This window comes from Crotalus tigris, unplaced genomic scaffold, assembly GCF_016545835.1.
Source record: "Crotalus tigris isolate CLP2741 ecotype Arizona unplaced genomic scaffold, ASM1654583v1 scf7180000024167.7108832, whole genome shotgun sequence".
NCBI lineage: Eukaryota > Metazoa > Chordata > Lepidosauria > Squamata > Viperidae > Crotalus > Crotalus tigris.
Genome location: NW_024100417.1, coordinates 915,360 through 931,252, shown reverse-complemented (window position 1 = coordinate 931,252; position 15,893 = coordinate 915,360). Strand labels below are relative to the sequence as shown.

Sequence of the window (15,893 nt, the reverse complement as noted above, 5' to 3'; positions counted from 1 at the left end):
GATTCTATCCCTCTGTTAATGCAGCCTAGCACTGTGTTGGCTTGTTTGGCAGCTGCAGCACACTGCTGGCTCATATTTAAAAGATTGTCCACTAGGACTCCGAGATCCTTCTCACAGTTACTACTATTGAGCAAGGTACCTCCTATACTATAGCTGTACATTTGGTTTTTCTTGCCTAAATGTAGAAGCTTACTTTTTTCACCATTGAATTTCATTTTGTTAGATAGCGCCCAGTGTTCAAGTCTGTCCAGATCCTCCTGTATCCTAAGCCTGTCTTCTGGAGTATTGGCTATTCCTGCCAGCTTGGTGTTGTCTGCAAATTTGATGAGTTCCCCATCTATCCCCTCATCCAGATCATTGATGAAGATGTTGAAGAGCACTGGGCCCAGAACAGAGCCCTGGGGCACCCCACTACACACTTCCCTCCATGTAGATGTGGTTCCATTGAGGACCACACACTGAGTATGGCCGGTCAGCCAGCTATGGATCCATCTGGTGGTGATGTTGTCTAACCCGCATTTTTCTATCTTCTCAAGTAGTAGGTTGTGGTCTACTTTGTCAAATGCCTTACTGAAGTCCAAGTCAATTATATCCACAGCATTCCTCTGGTCCACTAGTTTTGTCACTTGGTCAAAGAATGCAGTAAGATTTGTCTGGCATGATCTTTTTTTGACTAACCCATGTTGTCTTTTGGTAATGACTTTGTTTGCCTCTAGGTCTATATGGCTCTATATGGCTCAGGGCCAGGCTATTTGCGAGACCGCCTACTACCTCATAGTTCCCTTCGTCCAGTTAGATCCCACAGGCTGGGCCTCCTTCAGGTCCCGTCGGCCAAGCAGTGCCATTTGGCGGGGCCACGGGGGAGGGCTTTCTCTGTGATGGCGCCCACGTCTTGGAACCATCTCCCTCCCGGAGATTAGGACCGCTCCCACCCTGTTGGTTTTCCGCAAGCTGCTTAAGACCTGGCTTTTCTGGCAGGCCTGGGGTTTATAAAATCTGACCCCTGGATGACTGTTATTGTATTGTTTGTTTTGTCATGTTATATGGTGTTTTTATTGTTAGCCGCCCGGAGTCCTGCAGGAGTGGGGCGGTTTATAAATTTTAAAAATAAAATAAAAAATAGGTGTTCGATGATTCGTTGCTTGATTATCTTTTCCAGAAACTTCCCAGGTATTGAGATCAAGCTGATAGGTCTGTAGTTTCCTGGATCCATTTTTTCCCCCTTTTTTGAAGATGGGAACTACATCAGCTCTTTTCCATTCTTCTGGTAGTTCCCCAGTGCTCCAGGATCTTTGAAAGATATAGTTCAATGGTTCTGAGATCACATCTGCCAGTTCCTTGAGAACCTTGGCGTGTAATCCATCTGGTCCTATGATTTGAACTCGTCTAGGGTGAACAAGTGCTCACTTACCATTTTCTTGCCTATCTTAACGTGTTTCTAATCTGTTTTTTACGATACTGTTTTTGATAGGTTGGACTGTTTTTGTCCTTTGTGTAAAGATGGATGCAAAAACTGAGTTAAATAGTTCTGTTTTCTCCCTGCTGCTTGTCACCTTTTTGCCATTTTCTCCCATAAATGGACCAATCATTTCTTTAACTTTTTTTTTTGTTTCTTACATGTTGAAAGAAGCTTTTTTAACATGTAAGAAACAAGAAAAAGGTTAAGGAAATGATTGGTGCATTAGTTAATTAGGGCAGGATCGCTATTCTGTTTCCAGTCTATAATCATACTAGAGGTATCTCTGAAAAATCAGGAGGAGAGATTTTAGTGGAGGAAAAAACCTTTTATAACATGTGAAGCAGTTTAATGTACACATATACAGGTAATCCTCGATTTACAACAGTTCATTTAGAGACTGTTCAAAGTTACAGCAGCACTGTAAAAAGTGACTTACGACCGTTTTTCACAATTGTGATCATAAGTCAAGGACTATCTATATTGAACACACAATGGGAATATTTTATTGCTGAATGCTTAATTTAGATCAACTAATTTGCTTTTTTTATATCAAACCCACACAGTCTTATGTTTTTATAATAAATACAATACATGGGTTATTTACAGAAGAAATGTAAATTGTAGGATTAGGTACCGTATTTTCCGGTGTATAAGACGACTTTCTAAAGGATGGAAATCGGCACCAAAGTCAGGGGTCGTCTTATACGGCGGGTCGCCTTATATGTCGGAAAATACGGTAAGTAATCTTTTGGAATCATTTCCTTACAATTGTTTTTTTTTCCCTTTGTTAGGATGTACTGTAAAAAAAAAGTTACAGTGGGGCAAAAAAGTATTTAGTCAGCCACCAATTGTGCAAGTTCTCCCACTTAAAAAGATGAGGGAGGCCTGTAATTGTCATCATAGGTAGACCTCAACTACGAGAGACAAAATGAGAAAACAAAACCAGACAATCACATTGTCTGATTTGGAAAGAATTTATTTGCAAATTATGGTGGAAAATAAGTATTTGGTAAAGTGACCAACCGTCCTCCTTTAGGGAGGACAGTCCTCCTTTTGTAAGTTCTGTCCTCCCTTGAAAAGTGTCCTCCTACATGTCCTCCTTTTTGATATTTGAAGACTAATCTGCAGGGTTTTTTTTTCCTCATAGAACGCTCAGAACGGCGTTCTGGCACCTTTTTTTGGTGTTTTTTTTTAACTTTTATATGAGCTATGCTACTCCCCCTATTGGCTTTCGAAAGCCAATAGGAATTGCTGCTGAGTGCGCCAAAACACCTGGCCGGCAAACTTTGCACATGCAAGTTGTCTGCAGTGAAGGCGAATTGGCAGGAACTTAGTACCACTCCTGCTACCCAACTACACCATCTCTTAGTTAGTTCCGAAGATACCTGGAGGAGACTGGAGCGGTAAGTTTCTCTTGATCTTCAGCTCTGCTAGGGCAATAATGGCTGCGGGTGGCGGATGGAAGAGGCAGGGGCAGCGGGAGTGCTGTGGGAGGGGGTGTGAGGGATGGCAGCGGCCGGCTGCCCCCCATGCTGTGGGAGCTGCAGGGCCCACTCTACACGGGGCTGTGCAGGGTGGGTGGTGGTGCTGGCGGGGTGGCTGCAAGCGGGGTGTGTCGACGGCGGGCTGCCCTCCCAGGGCTGGAGCCGGCGCAGCTGGTGCTTTGGGAGCCGCGGGGCCCGATCTACACAGCAGGACAGCGGTGCTGGCAGGGCGGCTGCGGGTGGGGGCGCGGCGGGCAGTTGACCTTCCATGGGCTGAGCCAGCTTTTACAACATTTTTTTCTTCTATTTATTTGTGTCTTCCTTTTCATTGTAAAAAAGTTGGTCACCTTATATTTGGTCAATATCAAAAGTTCATCTCAATACTTTGTTATATATCCTTTGTTGGCAATGACAGAGGTCAAACGTTTTCTGTAAGTCTTCACAAGGTTGGCACACACTGTTGCTGGTATGTTGGCCCATTCCTCCATGCAGATCTCCTCTAGAGCAGTGATGTTTTGGGGCTGTCGCTGGGCAACACGGACTTTCAACTCCCTCCAAAGGTTTTCTATGGGGTTGAGATCTGGAGACTGGCTTGGCCACTCCAGGACCTTGAAATGCTTCTTACGAAGCCACTCCTTCATTGCCCGGGCGGTGTGTTTGGGATCATTGTCATGCTGAAAGACCCAGCCACACTTCATCTTCAATGCCCTTGCTGATGGAAGGAGCTTTGCACTCAAAATCTCACGATACATGGCCCCATTCATTCTTTCCTGTACACGGATCAGTCGTCCTGGTCCCTTTGCAGAGAAACAGCCCCAAAGCATGATGTTGCCACCCCCCTGCTTCACAGTTGGATGCAACTCAGCATTCTCTCTCCTCCAAACACGACGAGTTGTGTTTCTACTGAAAAGTTCTACTTCGGTTTTATCTGACCATAGGATATTCTCCCAATCCTCTTCTGGATCATCCAAATGCTCTCTAGCAAACTTCAGACGGGCCCGGACATGTACTGGCTTAAGCAGGGGGACATGTCTGGCACTGCAGGATCTGAGTCCCTGGCGGTGTACTGTGTTACTGATATTTGCCTTTGTTACGTTGGTCCCAGCTCTCTGCAGGTCATTCACTAGGTCCCCCTATGTGGTTCTGGGATTTTTGCTCACCGTTCTTGTGATCATGTTGACCCCACGGGGTGAGATCTTGCGTGGAGTCCCAGATTGAGGGAGATTATCAGTGGTCTTGTATGTCTTCCATTTTCTAATTATTGCTCCCACAGTTGATTTCTTCACACCAAGCTGCTTGCCTATTGCAGATTCAGTCTTCCCAGCCTGGTGCAGGTCTACAATTTTGTTTCTGGTGTCCTTCGACAGCTCTTTGGTCTTCACCATAGTGGAGTTTTGAGTGTGACTGTTTGAGGTTGTGGACAGGTGTCTTTTATACTGATAACAAGTTCAAACAGGTGCCATTAATACAGGTAATAAGTGGAGGAGAGAGGAGCCTCTTAAAGAAAAAGTTACAGGTCTGTGAGAGTCAAAAATATTGCTTGTTTGTAGGTGACCACATACTTATTTTCCATCATAATTTGCAAATAAATTCTTTCCAAATCAGACAATGTGATTGTCTGGATTTGTTTTCTCATTTTGTCTCTCATAGTTGAGGTCTACCTATGATGACAATTACAAGCCTCTCTCATCTTTTTAAGTGGGAGAACTTGCACAATTGGTGGCTGACTAAATACTTTTTTGCCCCACTGTATGTGGTAAATACAATTTACAGTACTGTTGGGCAACCCTTGGCTTCTTACATTTTTTGAACTTCAATTCTCAGTATGGACAGAGTACAGGAAGGAAGGGCAAAACATATTTCCCTCAAAATAATTAATTTTTCTATAAAATACTTTTCCTGTTTCTGAATTAATGATTTTTAGCGGACAAAGAAATGGGAATCCATACAGAATTTTGAAAGTGCAATGTGGCTTTATGCTAGGTAGATAGTACAGTATATGTGGAACAGGTTTTGCCCTTCAGTAGATCCTTGAGAAAATTATGAATGTGACAGAAATAATAGTTATTGTACATTTATTGATTTAGAAAAGCATATAGTTTTAATTTTAAAATGATTTATGTTAGTATCAAATTGGAGTTTGATTGCCAAATGTAGCAAGGGCAAATGTGGTAAAGGCAGTATGAACATATGTGAGGAGAAATGGAGTATGTAGCAAATAAGATAAGAACTGTCTTGAACTAATAAGTGAATCTTCCTTCTCCCTAGAGTGACTTATCTAGTGCCCTCCAATTCAAAAAGAAGCTGGCCCCCTTAAAAAGTTCAACTAAAATGTCCTGTGGTTGACAAAATAATAATGATGATGCGAGAACTAGTTTATCCTTCCTACAAGTGGGCAGTAGGTGGTGCAATTTGCCTACAAGCAAGAACTGGTAGAGAAAGTCATAGAAAATAAAGAAGCTAAATTGTTCTGGGACTTTAGAATTCAAACAGACAGGTACCTGCTGCATAACACCCAGACTTAACAATTATTGATAAGAAAGGCAAAAAAATCTAGATAGTGGACATGGCAGTACCTGGAGACAGCAGAATAGAAGAGAAGGAACTGGAGAAGATAACAACATACAGAGACCTGAAAATAGAAATAAAATGACTATAGCAAAAAAAAAAAAAGCACAAGTAGTACCAATACTAATAAGTGCCTTGAGTGCAATCTGAAAACAATGGAAGCACCACTTGAACACCACCTGCTAATTCACCACCACTAATTCACCACCAGTTAACTGCAAAAGGCAGCTTTACTCAGAACAGCTTACATCTGTGACATCTCAAACATCATCAAATGTCAACATTTGCCTATTCCATATCCTTGGGAAGAACTGGATAGGTGGATAAAAGTGCCAACATCCAATCTGTACATCTGTCTGTGGGAGGAACCATAATCTATTGTCTTTGTAGGTGGCAAACAGATAGCTAATAACAAAGCAGTCGTTTTTATTTATTTTCTGTGGAGGAGAGTTGACTGTGCAGGTCTACATTTTGTTCTCACATACTTCCCAGGCTTTCTTCAAAGACTTCTTTTACAAAGGACTGGCTGTGCTGGTATACATTTTCACATTGCTCAAGTAGCAGGGGTGTGACTAGATTTGAACCAATCATTCAAGCTCTGCTGGTATCTACCCAAACAAAAAGTGAAGCACAACCTAGGATGCTAATTCTTATAAAGATTACCTCCACTTTGTTTGCTTTTTAAACATTACTAAAAGGTCTGGAACTTGGAAATCTTATGCAGAAAGGACTTAGATTTAATTATCCTTAATACCCTACTATATTTACATAATATACAATACTAAAGGTACTTCATTGAATGCGCTATATTTTCCTGAGAGAAACTGGGAATAGGTTTGGGAATTGTGCCTTTTCCTTCCTGCAGAGAAAGTTCCAAGTGAATTAGGACAGCAGTTCCCAACTTTTGCAACTTGGCAGCTTGGCAGGGGAGGAGAGAGGAACTGGGCAGCACAAGCGGCTGGCTGGCATGCACATATATAAGTCGAACTGCACACGTGTGTGCGCACCAGCCTGCTGCTCACACAATCCAGGTGCAAATAGGCCACGGCCCGGTACTGTGTTGCAGCCTAGGGTTTGGAGATCCATCATTTATTTTGACTACATATTCCTTTGCTGTATCCTTGCCAAAGGAGTACACATAAGGATAGAACTTACAAAACACATTGGAAATCTTGTCAAGACTATTAACATCAGTTTCAGTGTAACAAACAGCAAATATCTAATCATAGTTTAATCATAATACATACATTTCTTGTATATGCATGCAAACATAAACTATAATTCGTATTTTAAAAAATTGCTGCTTCTTGCCAGCATGATTAGAATTGGAAAGGACTATTTCTCTTGGGTTCACTGTAGATCCCATTAGGACAACAATAGAAATACTAAGTAGAATGTTAGCATCACATATTCCTATTACTTGAAATGAGTCAGAAACTCGTCAATTTGAGTCCTGCCACACCATAATAAATCTTAAAATAAATGTAGATAAATAATGGGGTCAAGGAGAATACACAGATATAACGGGTTCCAATGAATGTCAGTTCTATATATTTCTGTATGATATGGACATAAGTATATATCAGAACTGAAGAGGCTTCTTGAATGAGAAGCGAAACTTTTCAAAGAAAAAAAAAAACAATTATATGGGGGAGGGGCACACATTGGGCTTGGTATTCACTTCAGAGCAGCTACTTTGTGATCTGAGAATGGGGAACATTAAGAACCCCTTGTCATGGCTAGATAACTATCTTGGGAGACTAGACCAGGGCTTTTCAACCTTTTCACCCATTGTACCACTGTTAGGATATGGCAATATCCGAGTACCACCAGTTGCTAGCAAGGTGTCAAAAACTTGATGATCAAAAAAAAAAGGAAAAAAGTGATAAAGTACAGGTAGTCCTCGACTTACAACAGCTCACTTAATGACTGTTTGAAGTTACAATGGCACTGAAAAAAAGTGCCCCCCAAACCACAGCCGAGCAAGACACCTGCCTGCCCGCCCGGCGGTGCTCTTCCTCCTGTCCGAGGTTTTCATTGTTGTGAGCATTTCTGTTGAGGATTGGCAATGGGGGTGGGGTGGGGGGATGTTTGGTTTTTATTCCCCCCTTCTGCTGGGTGGTTGCAGCAGGTTTTGGTTACTTCACATGACCCTGGGACACTGTGACCGTCATAAGTATGAATCAGATGCCAAGCATCTGAATGTAAATCACAAGACCCTGGAGATGCTGCAACATTCCAGCTGATCGGTGCTTCTTCTGGGCTCAGTAGACGTGCCAGGATCAACGCCGAGCTCCAGCTGGAGCCTGGCGCTGATACTGGCGCTTCCACTGGGCCCTGACAGACCCGAAGATCAGCTGGAAAGCAGCACTGATCCTGGCACTTCCGCTGAGCCCTGACAGCCCTGCAGCTCCAGCCATCTCTTGCTCAGGCTTGTGCAGTGCTGCCATCTGTTCAGCTCATTCCCCTCCCCCGCTACTACTTTTCTAGGATGGTCGCGTACCACCTGCCAGGTGCCAATGTACCACAGGTGGTACCTGTACCACTGGTTGAAAAGCCCTGGACTAAACTAATGCCCATTGCTGACCTCTGTAAGGGAGACAAACCTAAGTTGGTCCACCCCAGATAATTTGGTTATAGTGAGTGCTTGGTATTTTCTCCATAATAAAGCAGGCAATCCTGTAGCTAGTCTGGGTGAATTCTGGAACACAGAGATAGCTAAGATGCTTGACAGGGTTGATATTCTTGGTTCTATGATGCCTAAGTAAGTTGACAGAGTCCTCTGGAATCAGCTCAATCACCAAGTAAATTAGACCCTTGCTTTTCTTAATACTGGCAGCCAGAGAGGATATGATAGCGTAGGGTGGGCACAGGAGGATCGAATACACTACATGACACCTGTTAAAGATGCTACATATGTAGTTTCCTCTCATATTATCAAGCCTATTAGAAGCAGCAGAAGATAAAAATGATATCAGAAGAAAATCCAAGAATGATGAAAGAGGTGAAATTGAAATTAAAAAATAGTATAGCAATAGAAATATAAAAGATATTTTAAAGTTTTGCTCAATATCAAAAGATAATAAAACAGGTACCTGGCAAACTATTCTTTGAAGAGCATTTCAGGCAATACAGCATGACAGCCATGTACAATATTTGTTGTACACTTTCTGTAACCAGCCTTATCACGCAGACTCATGGGAATTAGTATTCTTCTGTTCAGCTGATGTAAACTCATGCACATTTTACATAACATATAGTTCAAATAGTGTAGCTGGCATTGCCAAAATGAATTGGAAGTCCGAAGGATACATGTTGTTTATTCATACAAAAACTCCACAGATAGCCATAATCTTAATAATAAAAAGAAATCAGACAGAAGGAAATTGCCATAAATGAATCTGCTTTCGTACCTCTTGATTTCCTGGTTTTGCTGTTTGCACTGTAGGAAGATTTTTCATAAGCATTTATTGAAACAAAAGAATGTTTATAAGCTTAAATGTGTATAAATTCTTGATGTCATCCATATTGTGTAGGAAAGAACATTACTCTTCATTGCTAAAGCAATTAAGCTGCTACATAGTGTATATAGTTTTGTTTCGTTTATTTTAAGGGGATAGATCCAAAGTTCAATTATCATCATTTACAAATGTAAACATATACAGTACCCAGGGGCTATAATTGTAACTAAAATAATCCTGCCTGGATGCAATTTAGAGAAGGAAAATGGCAGGGAAGATTGCATTCTTCTGTCATTTGATTCAGTGCTCTTACTAAGTAGTCAACCCCAGTAAGAATTTATTCTTAACTTCAGATAGCACATTTAAGAATATTTCTAAATAAAACCAATGTGCAGTTCTTAGAACTATAAATCATTTAAAGTAATATTAAGTTGTATATTAAAGTACCCAAATACAACTGGGAAAGCAAGAAATTGAAAAAGTTGTGTTTTGATTACTATTTAGAAAATAAATAATAAGTGCTTCCTGTAAGGTTGTGATGCTATTAACTGGCCAATGAGTTAACCCAGCAAAGAAAAAACATATTTTTCTAAGCTATTATAGTCCTGTCCATTTTTAGAAATTTATACTTTTTAAAGTTGTTGGAATGTAAATGCTGCCAATGATTTTTGTGAATTTGCATGAGTAAATGATAGCATGAAGAACAAATCAAGCGTTATAGGAATTCTGAACCACAACCAACATCCATAATCAAGAAAACTCCTGATCTGTTTTAGAACAAATAGCAAGAGAGGAGCTTCAGATAATGAAGATGAAAAATTATCAGTAAATATATTACTACTTACAAATTTAGGCAAGTTTCACAACAAACTTTAATCCCATTGTTTAATGAGACCCAGCGCCAAAAACACAGGACTTGTCTTTGAATGCCCATTTATAAGATAATTCATTTATTGTAAACAATCCATTTATCATAACAAGAACATATAATAAATTGTCATTAGGCTTTGGGTACATTTTCCCTGTTGGTTTTACTATTGGAAACCATTGTTTTCAGAACTGAGCAGCAGATAAATTGAAGAAATTAACTTCTATCTAAATTTCTGTCTGGTGGTATTCTGTTGGCTGTCCAAGGCCTTTCTTACATGCTATTATTCCTGCTGCCACTCAAGATGTTGACCATCCAGGGTCAAAATTCTATACAAAGAGAAGAAAAATCTATAAGTTCTATAATGGCAATCTTAAACTCAAAGAAGTACTGCAGAACTTTAGATTAGATATCAGGTTTGATTTCATGTATAGTGTGAGATATTGCAATAGAAACTAAATATTGTAGCCAAGGCAATTTATATCTGAAATATAATCATAGGCAAACATTGTTTTTTGCTGAGTTTATAGGCAGAGGAATATCAGTGATTTACTGTACTGTACAGTTAGTGTTTTTAAACAACTGAATGTGAGACACATGACCATTAAATATCCAGTAGACTGATTAAATCAAGTGATTCAATTTTTTATTTAAAACAGCATGTATTAAAAAAATAGCATTTTTGAATTCCCTGTACAGTATTAGCTATTTAAAAAAAAAACAGCAGACTACACACCAAAATACTTAAACAAGTTTGACAGTGTTGAAGTCTAGGACATCTTGCTCCCTTTCATAGTACAGCACTATATACACATGCTATCTATACATATCCTCCCCATCAACACTAGTAAAAACAAGTCTCAAATATATGGAGAGGCTGAACAGCAACAGTTGGAAATATTTACAGGTAATGGGGAAGGGCAGTCAGCTGTTCCATACAGAAGCAAGATACCAAACAAAAAGGCAGAAGATAACCAAAGAAGGATTTCTGAGAATATGAAAAAGTAGGAGCAACATAGCAGAACAGGTCAACAGCTATAGCAGTGAGGTGTATGCCAAGAATTTGCATGATTTATAAATAAAATAAATAAAATCCTGCCAGTTAGGATATTCAATTTTTAAAACCTTAGAAATAAATTAAAAAACACTGAAGTAAAAATATTATAACTACAATCTTCTGTACACCAATTTTTGTTCTTGTATTCTGTACAAATTTACAGTTTACAGTTGCATTGTTTGTGCACTAGAGGATGCCTTCATGTTCAAAGGCAGCAAAAGCAAACACAAGAGTTTATGCTGGACAGCAATTAGGGTTGCTAATATTATCTCCCTCATTCTGAAGTAGTTCTTTTGAAACTGAAATAAATTATAAGACAGGTAAATCTGTGAGAAAGCAGCAGTGAAGAAATGTTCAAGTATTTCCCCCCAGCACAGCTGTTTGCAATTGAAGGCACTCAGAACATGGTAGTAGCAACACAGTGAAGGAAGGTGGCCGGTCCAAATCACTAACTCTTTCCCTTCTCTTGTACCAAACATCTCCTCTAGTTCTTTGCATCACTCATTTCATATTCTAGGATTCAGCTTGTCTAATATTCATCTAGTGGTGAGAAGATTTATAAGTCAGGCTCCCAAACAACAAGTCCGCTCTCCTCCAAGAGATGGGTTTCTTCAGACTTAGAAAGTCATCAGGCAGCCTGTATCTGGAAAAAGATGAGTCACATTTCTGTAAAAGTCTTCACTCCACCAGATCAAATACGGCAAAATTTTGTTGTGCTCCTCAGAAGGATGAGACAGACTATTTGCTAGATTCTTGAATTAGACTGTGCAAGTGGATCTCAGCTGTTTCCTGAGGCAGGAGAACATCTTGCATCCAAGAATGATTTAGAAGATCTTCAAATGATGGCCTGTCAGAAGGCCTTAGAGCCAAACACCACTTAATGAGATGCTGACACTCTACAAAAGAAAGTACAAAATTAGCAAAGGTCCACTGGTGAAGAACATCTACAAAGTGGAACATTATAAATGCTGCTGCAAAATCTCCATGGGTTATTTAATAAAATGAGATTGCTTTACATAGCTGAAACTGTTGAAGCTGAAACATCAATTCACCCATGCTTTATTACTTTGCCAAGGTTATATAAAATCAAAATTTCTTAGATTGGGTTTTCAGGAATGCTAGCTTCTAAGCCTTGGCTAAAGGCAGTCAACAAAAACTCAAATTCTAAGATGTTGCTTTATGTGATAGTGGAACTTGCATATTATTGCTTACTGCTTATCCAATATACCAAACAAGTTATTTGTGATCAGCATTCCAGATAGAATTTCACTCACACCAAATAAACACTTACCTGAAGAAATCCTTTGACGAAAATAGACCTGGCCTTTTATAATCTCTTCATCATGCTCAAAAGGAATATCCCCACACACCATATCATAGAGTAATACCCCAAGTGACCAGACAGCAGCAGATCTGCCATGATATCTATGATATCTGATCCATTCTGGAGGACTATAAACTCGAGTGCCTGAAAACAGATAGATCAAGAAAATTAAAGAAATTACAAAATTCATAAACAAGTACTCTTAAATCTTATAGTTAGATGTATAGGTATAAATTTAGACAGTCTCCATGGACACTAATCAAAAGGCACAGAAATTAAAAAAGATCTAATTTCCAACCATGAAAAGATTAGTATGTATTTCATCTTTAAGATATAGGCAAATGGTATAAAAGTTCCTTTTAAAGAAACTTAGACTGCAGCTTGTAAACGCAATGCCAGAAACCTCTTGTCTAACATGTCTTTGTTGTAGTGCTTGATCTCTCCCTCCTCCTCCCTCTCCTGGCAGGAAGCAAGGATACTGAGGTCAGAGCTGCTTGTCTGGTTTCCATCCACGTGATTGTTGTTTACAAACTTTAAGTTGTAAAAAGATACCTCATAATCCACAAGGGGGCACTAGAAGCTTGGGAAAGCACCCGAAAGAAGGCAACAAACCCTTTCCTGGTTGTTAACCGTTAAATTAAAAACAAAACAAAACAAAAAATTCAAGGCAGCGCATGCCATTTGGGAACCAAGACCAAAAAACACAAACAAGCTGCAAGCCAGCAGTGATTTTTGAAGTAAACGGCTTCATGAGTCTGTTAGCAACACAAGCAGTTTGTTTTGTTTTATGGGAACGGTTTGAATGCACAAGCAGATCATATTTCTATTCTAATATTAATGCTTAAATCTCCATCACTACAAACTTGCTTTCAAAAGACATATATTTGCATTTCTAGCCCTAAAGTGAGGTTATTTTAAAGTGATCACTCCTACCGTAGATTAAATTTCACATTCAGCTTCCCTATTACAATGATTAATTTAGTGAGTCTGCAAATACAGCTTTTTTTTTTAACAGTAACCTTTTCCTCTAGGCTTCATACTCAGGCATCACAGGAAAGGACAAAATACAAAAACTTTTCTTCAGTCTTACTACACAGAAAACTTGCATGACATCTACACTTTTATTTTGGACTTGTAATTAGTCTACCATTAAAATATAAAGACTATTGCAAGAATATTTTACATGCAGCTTAGCATACATCCATTATATCTAGCAGGTGAATTAGTAATCGTAACTTGAAAACAATCTGCAATAGATTTTTCCCGCCCAAGGCATTTCCTTTCCTATGGTCACGTTTTTTAAGTAAGGTTGTGAGCCCATTGGATTTACTAGAAAAACAATCTCATTAGCAGTCAAGGTTAGCCACAAACAGGCATTAGTTTTCTGGGCAAGAGCAATTTTATGTAGGGAATGAGAATCAAATATATTTCAGAGGAAAGACAAATTGTTAAAATCACAGGAAGAACTTGTTCTATTGCCGTGAAGTTACCTAAAACACAACATAGGGAACAGTATGTTTCAGAAATGAAACTTCCTGGCTCAGTTTTGAATGAAAAGTAGGAACACTAACCATCAAAATCTGTGTACACTGTGTCCTTGAGCAGTGCTCCAGATCCAAAGTCTATAAGTTTGAGCTCTCCATTGCTCAAGTCAATCAAGATATTCTCATCTTTGATATCCCGGTGCAGGACACCACAACTGTGGCAATGTCGAACTGCTTCCAACACCTGACGGAAAAAGCTACGGGCCAAATCCTCAGGAAGAGCACCTCGTTCTGTGATGAAGTCAAATAAATCTTGAACAGGATCTGGCCTTTCCAAAACCAAAATGAAACTGTCTGGTCTTTCAAACCAATCCAGCAGTCGGATCACCCCTTGAAATCCAGAGCCAACTTTTTTCAGGAGCAAAATCTCCATGGGTACCCTTGTTCCACCAGGCTGCATAAAGAATGGGAAAAGGGGTGAGGAAAAAATGATTCGTGAGCAAGAAAACAAGTTGAACCTCAACGTTCAATATTGACTGTGAAGATCTTTCTACAGTAAAGAACCCCAAACGTTCCTCCCTTCCCTGCAACTTACCAGTTCTCCCCATTCAGAAACCCGGTCCCGGGACACATGCTTGATGGCCACCTTCAAATACAGGGGGGGGGGAGAAAATAAAAATTAGTAACAGATAGCAGCCAATGCTAAAGAAAGTAGAATATATGCGTGTGCTGGGGAGGCGGGAAGGGCAAAAACAATAGGGAATGATGGAGGCTGCCAGAGGGCACACTCTACTAGAAACCCATCACTCACCGGAGCTCCATCTGCCAGCCTGGTGCCTGAGTAGACAGAACCAAAGCCTCCACTGCCGAGCAGGGGGCCCACTTGATACAGCTTCTCCAGGGATTCCTTTTCCTTTCCTACAAATAGCAGGAAGGAAAGATCATTTAAACCCTGTCAGACGTTTCCTTGCCCCTCTCTCAAAACAAAGCAAAAACAAAAAACCAGCCAACCCCACTCCAGCCCCTGCCTCATTAAACCAAGGTGTTTCCAGGTCATCCATCCATCGAGCATTCCCGACTGGTGGTTCTAGCCTCCCGCCACCCACATTCCCTCTTCCGTTCCGTCCTCTTTCAGCTGACCTGGCAGCGGCTTGACGGGGTGCAGATCCCCGCCGGGCGTCGAGCATAGGTGGGCCAGTGAATTGATCTTAGAGAGCAACATCCCCGCCCCGTCCGCGTGTTCCAGGCAGACTGGGGCTGGCAGCAGCGGCAATGTCTCGGAGGAGGAGGCGGCGGCAGCGGCGACGGCACAACTGCCGTCTCCTAGGCACGGGCGGGAGCTGCGGGCGGGGTCGTGCCGGGCCAGCCTGCTCCCTCCCGTGTGGCGCGGCGGCCCGGCTTCAGCCGCCTGTAGTAAAAGTGGGAGGGAGCAGAGTTGGGGTGGAGCCGGGGAGAGCCGGCGGGCAGGTCTCCAGTCTGGGAAGACTCCGCCCACTGGTGCTGCTTCGGCCAATCCCTGCTGCAGCTGGCAGCCCGCGCCGGGCCTCTTCGTCAGAATGGACTGCTGAGGAGGCTCGACGTGGCGGGAAGAAAACGGCGCCAAAGAAGGGGAGAAAGAGGTGGGCGGGGGGGGGGGAAAGAGGGCAAGAATGAGAAACTGGAGACCGGGAGGAGGGGGCTGAGATCCTTGGCGGGAAAAGGGAGAAAGCAGCGGGGAGAGGGAGTCCTGGCAGGATTGCTTTTTGTTGTTGTTGTTATGTAAGGAAAATGCATTCATGGTTGCCCGGTTTTTTTCTCGCCATTGTGTCATTGCCGGAACATGAGGGATAACATTCAGTGGGTGCATATATCGTTCTCTTCATCGTTGCTGCCTACCGTGCAGTCGTGTTTAGGCAGGGAGCTCCCTGCCACACATACGTATGGCGGGGAGCTCCCTGAAACGGCTGCAGATACACCCACGCCGACTCGGCTTGAAGTCTCCTCCTAATGACTCATGGCTTCTAATGGGGGGAATCCTGTTCAGAACTTAAAAGTGCAACACTGGTTTCTTCGGAGTAAATGCCATTACGTGCAAGAAACTTTAAAAAATGATAAAGTGGCAATTAAATCGAACGCCAATCCTTTCCACCATAAGGGATCAAACCTGTCCAACAAGCTAGGTTGCTATTAATTTATCCATCAAACTTAA

At 41.3% G+C, this 15,893-nt stretch overlaps 1 protein-coding gene across 1 annotated transcript; it reads right to left on the bottom strand.

Annotated features, from left to right (window-relative positions):
* Positions 1 to 10,469: 10,469 nt before the first annotated feature.
* PIM1 (Pim-1 proto-oncogene, serine/threonine kinase) lies at positions 10,470 to 15,105 on the bottom strand. Its single transcript, XM_039323346.1, has 6 exons — positions 14,846 to 15,105; positions 14,517 to 14,623; positions 14,301 to 14,351; positions 13,793 to 14,159; positions 12,189 to 12,365; positions 10,470 to 11,793 (listed from the first exon to the last, which is right to left on the bottom strand). Exons 1-6 carry the CDS (start codon positions 14,925 to 14,927, stop codon positions 11,636 to 11,638), a joined length of 942 nt encoding a protein of 313 aa, XP_039179280.1. The 5' UTR covers positions 14,928 to 15,105; the 3' UTR covers positions 10,470 to 11,635.
* Positions 15,106 to 15,893: the final 788 nt, after the last annotated feature.